At 41.6% G+C, this 13,742-nt stretch overlaps 1 protein-coding gene across 2 annotated transcripts in view; it reads right to left on the bottom strand.

Moving 5' to 3' along the window:
- Window positions 1-13,742, bottom strand: part of LOC119965203 (tetraspanin-17) — a 62,095-nt gene that overhangs the window by 23,882 nt on the left and 24,471 nt on the right. For both annotated transcript variants that reach the window (XM_038795641.1, XM_038795642.1), the window contains exon 3: window positions 8,455-8,601. In XM_038795641.1, coding sequence (XP_038651569.1) covers window positions 8,455-8,601 — 147 coding nt within the window. The remainder of the gene's footprint in view (window positions 1-8,454; window positions 8,602-13,742) is intronic.

Here is a 13,742-nt window from a genome sequence, read left to right as displayed (position 1 = left end):
AATTGCTGGAGTTGCAGTTTGGATATGTTACTGCTCAAAATAATGTGTGGCCTTTTAAATGCTAGTGAAACTTTTGGTCAATCTCATTGGTCAATTGGTTACATGGCATTTTGGTCTGCATCCCTTAACTAATTGTAATAACATACAACTGACCAGCTCATTCTATATTAGGTCAATAGGATTTTGGATAAAATTTAGAAGACGCAAAATAGTAGCTGAAAGGATACAAACAGCATGTTTCAGTTCATGTAACTATTCCCAGAATGGCAGCATAATGACAAGATGGCATTTTCCTTACCCTACAAAAATGTTCTCTTAAAAGAAAACTCACCTGGGGCACGGCAATGGTGTTACAAAAGATCTGCAGTACAAGGGAAGATTAGAATGCCAAAGAGGTTTCCACCTCTTGCTTTATCCTGCAATTCTACAATATATAGACATCCCATCCTATCTTAATTTTGTCCATTTTCTTCGACACCAATATTTCACCTTCCTAATTTTCCTCCTTCAGGTTTTTTTCCGGATTGAGTAGAATGGGTATCGTCATTACTGTTATTTCCTGAGCTCAAGTTCTTTTAATTACCTCGTTTGGTAAAAATGACTACCGCATCCCACCAAATTCACCTTGAAGGCTGGACAGTTAATTCTGAAATGAACTTAATCAATGAAACGTGATGCACTTATCAGAAAAATAGAAATATCAACTGCACTTCAGTAAAGAAAAAACTGGGATAGAAGAGCAAAGTGATCGATGGATACAGTCAAAAAAAATAATTAAAAGCAATACTGCAGGTCAGCAAAGCAACTAAAAGTTAATAAAGCACAGATTTATTTATAGACTATAGAATTCAAAAACTATGTTAAACCAGCACATGACCCTGATCAGGCTACTTATGGGAGATTGCGAAGCTCAGGGCAAAATATGCAAGATGGCGGTTTGTAAACAGGAAATAAAGAGCAATTCATTTACTCAGCACAGCGCAAATGTCCAGGGATACAGTATTAGGTCAGATGACCAAAGGTTTAGTCAAAGAGATAGATTTCAAGAAATGTCTCAAAGGAGAAAAGCCAAATAGAGAGGCAGAGGTACAGGGAGGAAATTCCAGATCTTGGGGTTAGTGTGCATAGGGGTTATAGGGGAATGGAATCTGCTGTGAATTAAGACGCAGACAGCAGAATTTTGGACGACTTCAAGTTTACGGAGGGTAGAATGTGAGAGACCAGCCAGAAGTATGTTGGAATGGTCGAGTCTAGAAGTAATAGTCATAGGTGACGATTTCAGCATATGAGCTGAAATAGGGGCCTAGTCAAATACACGAGAGAAAAAGGAATGCAAAAACATGCTTAAAACTGAGATGAGGGAAATAGAATGGGAGCAGACTATTGTGGAGCATGCACACCAGCACAAACTAGTTGAAGTGAATAGCCTGCTTCTCTTCTGTATATTCATGTAATATCATATCTCCATCTTGACAACCCTGAAGAATGTTCAAACCTTCTCATTCAAAATTAAAATCCATCAACTCTTACTTCCTTTCTGCTTCATTGTGAGGCCAAAGAGAGTATCTTCAGCATCCCATTTTTATTATTAGTTTTTCCAGTACTCCCCATTGCAAATCTGGGTTGCACGGAATTAAAATCATAAACTTATGGTAAACAAAGTCAATTAGTTAACTTTTATCCTGCAACTCTGCTAGTTATTTGGAATTGGGGGCGAGGAAAAATTATAATTTTGTACTGTCGAGCAGATTTTCCCTGTCCTGCAAATGGCAAGGTACCTGACTGACCATATCTATGTATCAGAAAATCACAACAGTGCACCTGCAATTTTTTCATTTAGACTTAAGACACATCACAAATGAAAACTCAGAATTCTACCGCTATAGATGTTATGTCATAGCTAGGTTGCCCACCATGTCTCATATATTGCTTACTGAAAACCCTCCTCAAACCACAGTAAATTAGTTCAATATGAGCCAGCCAAATTCTTTGCCTCGGTATAGAGTACAAATGTTGCTTTTCATCTTTGAATCTTCTATCTGTGATTCAATATAACTAGCATAATTCTGGCTAGCCAGAACATTTTGCACCTCACTTTTTTTCTCAGATTAAGTACAACTGTTGTTCTGCTGTCAGGGGCTGGTTTAGCTCACTCAGCTAAATCGCTGGCTTTTAAAGCAGACCAAGCAGGCCAGCAGCACAGTTCGATTCCCGTACCAGCCCCCCTGGACAGGTGCCAGAATGTGGCGACTAGGGGCTTTTCACAGTAACTTCATTGAAGCCTACTCATGGCAATAAGCGATTTTCATTTTTTCATTTCATTTCCTGCACAAATTCTGCCTTAACAGGCTGAAGTATCCAGAAATAACTTTATTGCTACTTGTAATTTCTACAAACCTGGATATTACCCTTGCCAATCAGAACCATACAAAAACAGATGCATCAATTCCACCTTGCTGTTCTTCTACAGCCCATTCTAAATCTCCTTAACAAAGCGTCTTTCAATCCTCCCACCCAACCTACTCCAATCTTGATGGTGCAGCTGACAATGCAGCGAAAGAGGAAAGTGCCATTATTTCCTCAAACTTAAATCTCCAAGGCAATAACAAAACTATTATCTGTCTAGTGTTCCTTCCATAGTCATTACAATTGGGAGTTTTATTTCACCATGTCCGATACACTTTGATCTCTGGTTCCAATGGTTTGTTTTTCATCGTTCTCAGGACATGTGCCCTACCTTGACACCTTTTTTTCCTAGTGCAACTTTTCTTTTTTTTATATAAATTTAGACTACCCAATTATTATTTTTCCAATCAAGGGGCAATTTAGCATGTCCAATTTAGGTTGTGGGGGTGAAACCCACGCAGATTTGGGGAGAATGTGCAAACTCCACACAGACAGTGGCCCAGGGCCGGGATTCGGGCCGTGATTCGAACCCGGGTCCTCAGCGCCACAGTCTCAGTGCTAACCACTGTGCCGCTGTACTTAGTACAACTTATCTGCACATCAGAAATTTGATTTTATCCATCCTGAGAATGTGATTCCTTACCCTTCTAACTACATCATACAGTCTTTATAGTTATTGTTATATCTCTGAAATTGCCACAAAGAGAAAAGATATGGGGATGCCAGACTCTTGGATTCATACAAACACGATGATAGGTTTTATAGGAGATGTTGTGCGTACAATTTAAGGTGGAGAACTGAAGCCCACTCAAACACTCTCTTCTGATGTCACTATAAATTGTGTGGCACTTCACAAGTTTCCTCTTTTCCTTCAGTTGGTGGTACTTCCTGGGAAGTTAGCCCTGTGTCCATCTCTATGGGTATTGGGAAGTCCTCAGAAACATAATCGGAACTCGTCTCTGTTCCGAAGTATTGCTGTCTAAATTTTTCTTCAGGTAATCTTCGAATGCCTTCAAAGTGAACGGAGTACCATTATAACTTGCAACCTGCTCTGGTGTACCAACTCTTGCGAATATTTCATCTAGCTTTTCAATGTTTTTTTCTGTCATTGTGGATTTCATGATCGATACTTCCAGTCATTTAGAGTGTGCATCCACTATCACCAGGAATATGTGTCCCTCAATTGGACCAGCATAGTCTATGTGTATTCGCGGTCATGGCTGTGTCAGTCATTCCCACAGATGTAATGGTTGCAGTAGTGGAGTATTTCTTAGTTATGCACAGGACAAACATTGCCCCATGTTCTCTTCAATTTGTGCATCTAATCCTGGCCACCAAAAATAACTGCGTTGCAGTTCCTTCATCCGCACCACACCAGGATGTCCCTCCTGCAGATGGTCAAGGACATTATTACGCAAGCATGGAGGAATAGTTATTGGGATTCCCCATAATAAAACTCCATTCTGGACTGTCAACTCAAGTCTTCAGTGATGGAGGGCTTGAGGTCTGGATTTTCAGATGAACATCTGATATCATTCCTTTTTGGACTATGTTCATCACTTTCCCCATCACTGGGTCAGTTGTTGTGTATCTCTAAACTTGAGTCACAGGTACGTTATCCACATGTGAGAAATACAAGATGTTGACTAAATGCTCTTCAGGTTCTTGCTTGACTTGTAACGGCAATTGTGACAAAGCATCAGCATGTGCACACTGCTTTGACTTAAGATATTAAATATCGTATGTGTGTGCTGATAATGTCAAAGACCATCTTTGTAACCTATTGGCTGCTAAAGAATGAATATTTTTATACGGCCCTAAGATTGTCATCAAGTGTCAATGATCTGTCATTTAGTTTCTGTGCTAGTAAGAGTTTGTGAAGCAAATGCTATTGGTCGTTCCTCGCCAGAAGGAATTACGTGTGAGACAACTGCATCAACCCCTTAGGGTGACACATTGCAAACAAGTTGTAACCTCAGCTTGTTTTGGAAATGCCCAGAAACAGTGTTGATCGCTCACACCGACAAGACGAGTTTTTCAGCTTCTGAAGTTCAATACATCGTCTACCGAGTGGTTTTGACCTTTATCTACCAACTTATAGACGTGTCTAGTCTGTTTAGATCCGATTTTTTTCTTGCACATCTTTGATGTTGGTGAAGTCTTCTGAGCCCAGTATGCCTTGGCAATATGGCCCCTTTTGCTACAGTTACCATACCTAGGCCCAATCCCCACTCGAGGCCTGCATCCCCACCTAACCTTTGGACCCCAAGGGACAATTTAGCATGGCCAATCCACCTAACCTGCATATCTTTGGACTGTGGGAGGAAACCAGAACACCCAGAGGAAACCCATGCAGATGCGGGGAGAAAGTGCAAACTCCACCCAAGGTCAAGTTCTTACACTTATTTTTTCCACACCATCATTCCCCCGCTAACTATGAGATACAATTGGATTCTTCTCTCATAAGAGTTCCAAATTTCTCAGTCTCCATCAAATGCGCCGATGGTGCCCATTATTCCCACCATTCCAGATACCGGCTCCTAGGGTCTCTACTAAAACCAACTTCCTCCCTTCCAATTCTTTGGATGTATGGCACAAGCAATCTCCTTATCCACAATGCAAATTAGAAATCCTCTGTTTGCTTAACTGTGGTTTGACTGTTTCCCAAGTAGTGATCTGTACCAAGTCGGAGGACTTCTGAATCCCCGTTCCCACAGCCCATTTAGCTTCCCATGTGCGCGGCTCCCTACAGTCCAGACTCTACCCACTTCCAGCAGTTTCCACAAGCAAGTTTCCAAACTGTAGATCTTCTTACTCACAGTTGTGTTGTTATTTTTCTTTGTTTAAAACTTTCAACATCGGTGGCTTGGTTCGCCCAATGTGAGAGAAAGAGTCCAGTCCAGAAATTATTTTTCCACTCTCAACGCCGTTTCCACTGTTTTGGTCGATGAATTTTTTAATAGCTATTTTGTTTCCTTGCCTCAATCCTTATTGCCAGTTTTCTCTTTTATTATATCTCTCGAGTTTTCACAAAGAGAAAAGGAAATGGGGGTGCCACACTCTTGGATTCTTCCAAACACGATGAGAGGTTTTATTAGATTTTTGCTCATACAATCTAAGATGGAGAACTGAAGCCCATGCAAACACACTTTACATATGTCACTACAGATCACGTGACACTTCACCAGTAGGGACGTATTCTTTGATGCACAACAGTTGTATTTTCTGAATCAGCAAATAATTCGAGATTTGCAGCATGACCAGTCCTCTGTTGATCAGATTTTCATCTCCTTCTTTTTCTCCTTCACAAAGTTCCTTTTATTGATCCTATTAATAAGTAATCTGTCTTTCATTTTTCAGTTCTGAAGCTATATATCTAAAATGCAGTGTCATCACTTCCCACGAATTCTCAATGACCCTCTGCACGTTGTTGGAAAAATAGAGCTGGGTTCTCTGGCCGTGCCCATCAAAGACCGGAGAATCCCGCCAGAGTCAATGGACTTTTCCATGATCCACATCCTGCCCGTGGATTAGTCCTTCCACCAGGTTCACAAAAGTCAAGGCATTAGCCAGATTGTCGAATGTCTTTACAGAATTGTTGGATATCACCCTCAGTGTGACAGGATAAAGCAGGGCAAAATTCACTCCAACAGGTGGAGTTGTTTTCTAAATTCATCGAAGCGTCTGCACTTCTGTTGCATCGCTGCCAATAAATCTTGGAAGAAAGAGATCTTCGCCCCTCATGGAGAAAGGGGCCCATTATGCCTCACCACTTCCAATAATCTTTGGCAATCTCTGAAGCTATGAAAATGAATAATTACAGGCCGGGGCTCTTGTTGTCCCTAGGCCTTAAAGACAGGATACGATGTGACCTTTCTAACTGAACGTGCCCAGCTTTCGTATCCAGCTTAAGAAAACGTGGTAGCCAGCTAATCGGAACTTGCCCTCCATTCTTTCTTCGCAAACTGATAACCTGGACACTTTTCCTCCAGGCTCGATTCTCCAGATCATCCAGGAATTCTGACATATCACAAAGATGATTTCCTGAGGATTGCATGCAGGCCTTAACTGAGGAAGTGACCTTTTCAACAGTAAGGATATTCTCTTCCTTTTCATTGAGCATCTTACTAGTATTCTGCAGTTCAGCTTCATGAGCAATGATATTCTACACTAATAAGCCACGTTTATCATCACAGACTTTAATAATATTAGCACTCTTCAGCTGTAATGCCTTTGAGAGTGCCGGACCGAGAGCCCATTCAAGGATCAAGAAGCGATGCTATGGAGTCTGCTCCACCTCAGTTGCTTCTGACTGCTCTCTTTTGTTGATCGTTTTCTTAGGATTCTTCGACATTTTGTCACCAACACTTAGCCACAAATCTTCCAGGGACATTTTAAAGTACTCACTCCCGGATTTGGTAAGTATGGGCCATGTTAGCGTAATAAATGAGAGGATTAAAGGATGAGTAGAACGACAACCCACAGAAACATTATTCCCTCACTTGCATCACCTCCCAGTCTTATTTGTAAATTATTTCTGCTATCGGTAACATACAAAGTAAACTGGCAATAAAGTACTGAGAATGTTGGAAGTCAAACCAAAATAGACAATGCTGAAAATATTTAGTCAGTCAGGCAGCATCAATGGAGAAAATAAAACTATTTCAGGTATAACCCTTTGTAAGAACAATAAACTAAAGTTTCCTTAAAAGCAAAGTTAGGTCCAATGCTTTTTTACATATATATTTTACTGGTTTAATTGCAGACAGCAGCCTGACACTAGCCACACAAAGTAAAACACAAAACCACAAGATCTATTTTGCTGAACTTCTGATAGCAACATAATTCTATCTCTTTTGCCTTCATTACCAGGGATGTTTGAAGTGCGAACACCGAGAAGTTAGTAAAGACTTTTCTAATCTTACTATTTTCTAGATTTTATCAGAATCTACTCGTGCATGTTCCAATTTCCCATGCCTTCAAATGATTGTGTTTGGCTTGAGAGTTTTCAGTAACACAGCCAGGAAATAAACAACAAACTGTATTCCGTAATCATGTAACCTTTAGGTGATGGATTTACCCTGTGCCTCTCCAAGCTGTCCAATTTTGAAAACAGTAAAACATCACACAAATAATAGTCACACAGTTACATATCTGCATGTTCTTCATCTAACTCAAGTGGACAAAATTACATAACTATTTGAACGGTCTTTCTTTCCTTGAAACTCTTACCAAATGACCAGTTCCTTCTAAACTACACTAGCTCCCAATTTAGACAAAATCAGTCCACGGTTAGTGCACAAAGGTATTATTGTGATTGCTGGATTTTGAATTACCCGCCAGTCAAATTTAAAAAGGAACGGTGTATTCATACATAATGAACCATCAAACAACAAAGAAGTAGTTTGGATGATTCACCTAACAAAACGTGCCACACTATCGAAATAAGCTTGATAGAAGAAATTGAACTGCAGTGATTTCGTAATGGTTTATGTGCTTTGAATAAGTATAAAGGAGCCATTAAATCAAAACTCCATTAAAACTTAATTTTCATCAGAAGCAGTTTAACTAGAAATAGTTAGCAGTGATTTTGACATCATATATAACCAAAGGTTACATTACTGAATGTCTCCTTGATGCATTGGATTGTAGTGTTCACAACCATACTGGTCAATTTATTTATACATATGTTGTCAAAAGCAGTTAGTAGCTAAGCAATGTCCAAAATGTATTTTTCTCCTTCAAAATCTGTTAATAATGTTCATGTGTACAATTACAACCATTTTCAAAAATATGCTCAAAGATGTGTGGGTCAAATTTCATGAAGCATTCAATAATTATTTGGAGGAATGCCAACAAGGACTATTTGGCTTGTTTTCAAACTTAAAACTATAAATTCCAATCATTGTTTAAAAGTGAGAAAATACTGAAAACACAATTGTTATTTCAAGAACTATTGAAGAACTTAATTATAACCGAATCCAAAATTCAAGCAACCACCTATTTTGTAATTTTCTAACATATTAACAGTAATGTAAACATACTTACAAACTTCAACAGGGATGTGTTCTCACGGAGTGCACCAATACAGCCAGCAAATCCAAGAATGAACATCACTCCACCTACTACAATGAACAACCACACTGGGTCAAATCCTCCCAGATCTGTAATAGAAGAAATATTGGAAAGTACACCCTGAAAGAGAAGATATTGCATCATTATCATTAGTCAAAGATACAGTAACATTCTTACTAGCTTTCAACCTTTTCAAACTGCAAAAAGAGGACATTTCAGGAAGTTGAGACACTAAGGGACGGTCAGGATAAAATCACAGGCAGCAATTACAAAACTACAGAAATACTAAAATATTATTTTGCTTCATATTACCACTGAGGCAGCAAAACCACAGAAATACTAAAACAATATTTTGCTCCGTATTTACCAGTGAGACAGAGCACATTGACATGATCCCAAAGAAGAGATGAAAAATTATACACCCAGATTTAAAGGAGAAATATTAAATTAATTAATTTAACTCAAGAGGATAAAACTCCTCGTCTAGACATAATGGGCTGGATTCTCCGCTTTGGTCCCCAAGGCGGCATGAAAATGGTGGTCTTTTACGCCAGGAAAGCTGGCGCAGAACGGCCGCTGATTCCCCGTTTTGCTGGGGGCTAGTACGGAGGCAGCGTAGAGTTCACAGCTCTAGCTGTCTATACGGCCCTGAACATTTCCGGTTCCGTGGCCACCCATTCGCACGGCGGCTGCGCCGTGCTCCATGGCAGACTGGGCCCGCGGACCCTGCCCACAGTGCCCCCAGCCCCAAATAAAGCCTCCCCTGACCGCCGATCAGCCCTCCCCCGACTTTGGCGGCGCCGAACTGAGTCCACAGCCGCCACGCTGAGTTCATGATGGGTGAGACCATGGGCACGATTCTCCGACCCCACGCCGGGCGGGAGAATTGCGGGAGTGCCGGGCGAATCACGCCACGCTGCCCTGGCACCCGAACGCAATTCTCCCACCCCACCCCCCAAAACAGCGTGTCGCGTTTTGCGACAGCCGCTCGGAGAATTGCTGCTCCGGTCGAGCGGCGATTCTCCGGCCCGGATGGGCCGAGTGGCCTGCCGAACCCGACCGGTTCACGCCGGCGCCAACCACACCTGGTCGCTGCCGGCGTGAACAGCACGCGACCGCTGCGTGTGGGGCCTGTGGGGGGGCGGAGGGAGAATCGAGCACCAGGGTGCTCAGGAGGGGTCTGGCCCGCGATCGGTGCCCACCGATCGTCGGGCCGGCATCTCTGAAAGACACACTCTTTTCCCTCCGCCGCCCCGCAAGATCAATCCTCCATGCGCGGGTGACGTCATTCAGGAGCTGCCGGCCTCATCATTCAGGCGGCGCCGCTTTGACGCAAGAGTCAAGGCCCGGTGCCCAAGATTGACGCTCCACCGCTCCTAGCCCCCTGGGTGGGGGGGGGGAAGAGAGAATAGGAGGTGAGGAGCGGCCTCCGGCGCCAGAGTGAAACACTCGAGTTTTCACTCCGGCGTCGGCACTTTGTCTCCCTTTGGGAGAATTTCGCCCCATGTGTCTCACGCCATCGAGAACTCGGCCGGTCGGGGACAGAGCATCGTGGGGAGGGCCTTAGGAAATGGCCTGAGGCCGTGGATACTCGGTGCAGCGAATACAAAAACCGGCGCCGCTCCCGATATTGGCATCAAAACAGATATTCCGCCCCGTCGCCGAACGCAATTTCGGCGTCAGGGAGCGCAGAATCCAACCCAATGTATCTGTGCATTTTAAAAGACTCTAAGGAAGTGATTGCAGGGGAAATATTACAATATTTAATAGTTAATTAGAAAAATATATAGTACCAGATGAGTAATGAAATGCCAACGTGATACCTTTATATGAAAAGGGAGATATGCTAAGTTCGCTGAATATGTTTGAAGTAGTAGGAAAGTTATATCCCTACCAGAAAATAGAAAAGTATCTAGAGACCAAAAATATAATGTTGGATTGTTAACATGAATTTCAAAAGTAAAAGTCCTTGCTTGACCAGAATAACTGAACTTTGAAGACATAACAGCGAATAGACAAAAGGAAAATAGTGGTTTAACATATTTGTATTTCCAAAAGGCTTTCGATGAATTCCTGCATGATATATTCTGACCCTATTCATTTTTCTGTGAAGTCAGGAAAGAAGCTGATTGAATAGCTAGCAGGCTGCAGGCAGAAAGCAGAGAGTAGTGCTAATGGAAATGTATTGATATTACCAATTGTTTTATTCATTCACGGGATGTGGACATCGCTGGCTGGCTGTCAGCTTTTATTTTCCCATCCCCAATTACCCTTGCTCGACCATTTCAGAAGGCAGTTAAGAGTTAATCACATTGCTGTGGATCGGAAGTCATATGTAGGCCAGACCAGGTAAGGATAGCCAATTTCCTTCCCTAAAGGACATTTGTGAACCAGATGCATTTTTGCGATAATTGACAATAGACTGTTAATTCCAGATTTTTATAGGATTCAAAGGTAGGATTCGAACTCTGGCATCCAGAGCATTACCTAGAGTCTTTGGATTATTAGTCCAGCGACAGTATCACTACATCACAGCCTCAAAAGGAAGTAGAATCCCACAGGAATCAGTGATGGGCCACCATTTTTCACAATTTATATTAAGTTAGACTTTGGAATTAAAATCAATATCAAATTAGAAGGGATATGAATGTTGCAGAGGACTTCAATAAATTACAAAACGTTAATAAACTTACAAAGTGACCTTTCTCCAGTTAACCTCTTCCTCACTCCAATCATTATCGTCATCATACTTAAGAGGTTTCTTTCATTTGAACATAATACCGTTACATTTTTTATATCCGTCTAAAAAATTCCTAATAAAGTTAGATGAGTATTCCAGTTAGTAATCTAATAATCTGACAACTGATTTGTGGACTATGGGAGAAACTGTTGTGTGTTGAATATTAGGATGATTGATAAAATGTGGTGGAACATGTTTATAAGTTTTTCTATTTTAGATGGTAGAAATACAAACACCACCAGAGTGATGCATTTTTATTTTTTCCCTGGGGGAGGTGTTGTGAAACCTTCTTATTCATAATTCATATACCCTAGGAGTATAACCTTTAGTTGGGGACTGAAGTTTTAAAATATAACTGAAAAGCCCTGGTGAGAGACTGGCAAACAGACCTAACATAATTACAATTCAAAGGATGGCCTGTGTTCATTTAATATGGTCATAGTTGGAAGTGGGAAATCATTAACCAATGGGTGACCCTTTTCTAAATGTCTTGCAGCCAAGATGTCTACTTGTCTTCATAAGGGACATTATTCATAAGGTTTCACAAAACAAAGGGAAGGTTCGGGAACAAGTGATAATGAGTTTGAATCTCCAACTGAGACATCCCAGGGGTGCCATGGTGTCATGGGGATAGATTGCAGTGAGACATTTTTTTTGTTTTGAGTTTATCTGTGTGATCTCTCACAGAAACAGGCACTTGGAGCGTGGCAGCAGCTATGAGGAGCAGAGAGAATTTGCCAGGAGCTGTAGACCAAAAACAAAGGATTATCAGAAACCAGGGGTGTTTCTGATTTTAGAGTAAGTGAGAAAGAATGCCAGCTTGAGGTTTGCCGGGCCAGATGCTAGTGGAAAGACCCCAAGAAATCTCAAACCTTAGCGAATAGCAGGAACACAGAGGAGAAGCAAAATGAATTCCTGAGAGTTAGAGCACACCCTGGTTTGGTCCCAGAAATGAAGGAACCCTCATGATCCTGTAAAGTATATGGTAACTCTTGGAAGGACATAAAAGTAGAATGGGGATTGTCCTTTTGAGATTTTGGACCTAAAAAATACATGTTTATGAAATATAACATTGAGCTAGGAGTACTTGCTTTGTTCAACACTTGCACAGTATTTTTAATTTAAAAGTGAAACTTTATGGTGTAATTCTTTAGTTCTAACTGGGAGTTCAAATCTCTTTAGAAGTCACTGGTCTCCACCAAGTTCATAACGTCTGTAATTAATTTTGACGTTGATATGTGTAGGGGCATTACATTTTGGTTATAAAATAAGGCGGCCAGATATAATTCAGAAATAGGTGGCCTAGAGAAAGGATTGGCCCACTCAAAGACAAAGGAAGGAATTTATGCGTGGAGTCAGAGAAAATGGGTGAGATTCTTAACGAGTACTTTGCATCGGTATTCAGAGGGGAGGGACATGACGGACGTTAAGGTTAGGGATAGATGTTTGATTACTCTAGGTCAAGTCGACATAAGGAGGGAGGATGTGTTGGGCATTCTAAAAGGCATTAAGGACAAGTCCCCAGGTCCGGATGGGATCTATCCCAGGTTGCAGAGGGAAGTGAGAGAGGAAATAGCTGGGACCTTAACAGATATCTTTGCAGGATCCTTGAACACGGGTGAGGTATCGGAGGACTGGAGAATTGATAATGTTCTCCCCTTGTTTAAGAAGGGTAGCAGGGATAATTCAGATAATTATAGACCGGTGAGCCTGACAGCAGTGGTAGGGAAGCTGCTGGAGAAGATACTGAGGGATAGGATCTATTCTCATTTGGAAGAAAATGGGCTTATCAATGATAGACAACATGGTTTTGTGCAGGGAAGGTAATGTCTTACCAACTTAATAGAATTCTTTGAGGAAGTGACAAAAGTTAATTGATGAGGGAAGGGCTGTGGATGTCATATACAGTAGATTAGCATTATTTTCGTAGGAAAGACAGAGGTACCATGAGAGGTATAGACAGGGTGGATAGCAAGAAGCTTTTTCCCTGGAGTGGGGGACTCAATTACTAGGGGTCACGTGTTCAAGGTGAGAGGGGAAATGTTTAAGGGAGATATGCGTGGAAAGTTCTTTACGCAGAGGGTGGTAGGTGCCTGGAACACATTGCCGGCGGAGGTGGTACAGGCGGGCATGATAGTGTCATTTAAGATGTATTTGGACAGATACATGAATGGGCAGGGAACAGAGGGATACAGATCCTTAGAAAATAGGTGACAGTTTTAGATAGAGGATCTGGATCGGCGCAGGCTTGGAGGGCTCAATGGCCTGTTTCTGTGCTGTAATTTTCCATTGTTCTTTATGTGCACATGTGATAAAGAGAGAAGTATGCGTAAGCATGAGAGGATTCTGCATATGACAGGGGTGCGTCTGAGAGTGAGGGAGATGTGCATGTGTGTACATTTGTGCTTGTTTTGTGTGTGTGACTGTTTCTATGCTTGCATGTCCAAAATGGGAATTCGGCTCTACTGCTGCATTAAATGAATTTGGGGGCAACAAAAAAAATCAGCATCACATTTCCCAT

This window comes from Scyliorhinus canicula, chromosome 4 (genome assembly GCF_902713615.1).
Source record: "Scyliorhinus canicula chromosome 4, sScyCan1.1, whole genome shotgun sequence".
Classification (NCBI taxonomy): Eukaryota; Metazoa; Chordata; class Chondrichthyes; order Carcharhiniformes; family Scyliorhinidae; genus Scyliorhinus; species Scyliorhinus canicula.
The sequence above is the reverse complement of the archived record's forward strand: the minus strand, read 5'-3'. Positions and strand labels throughout refer to the sequence as shown.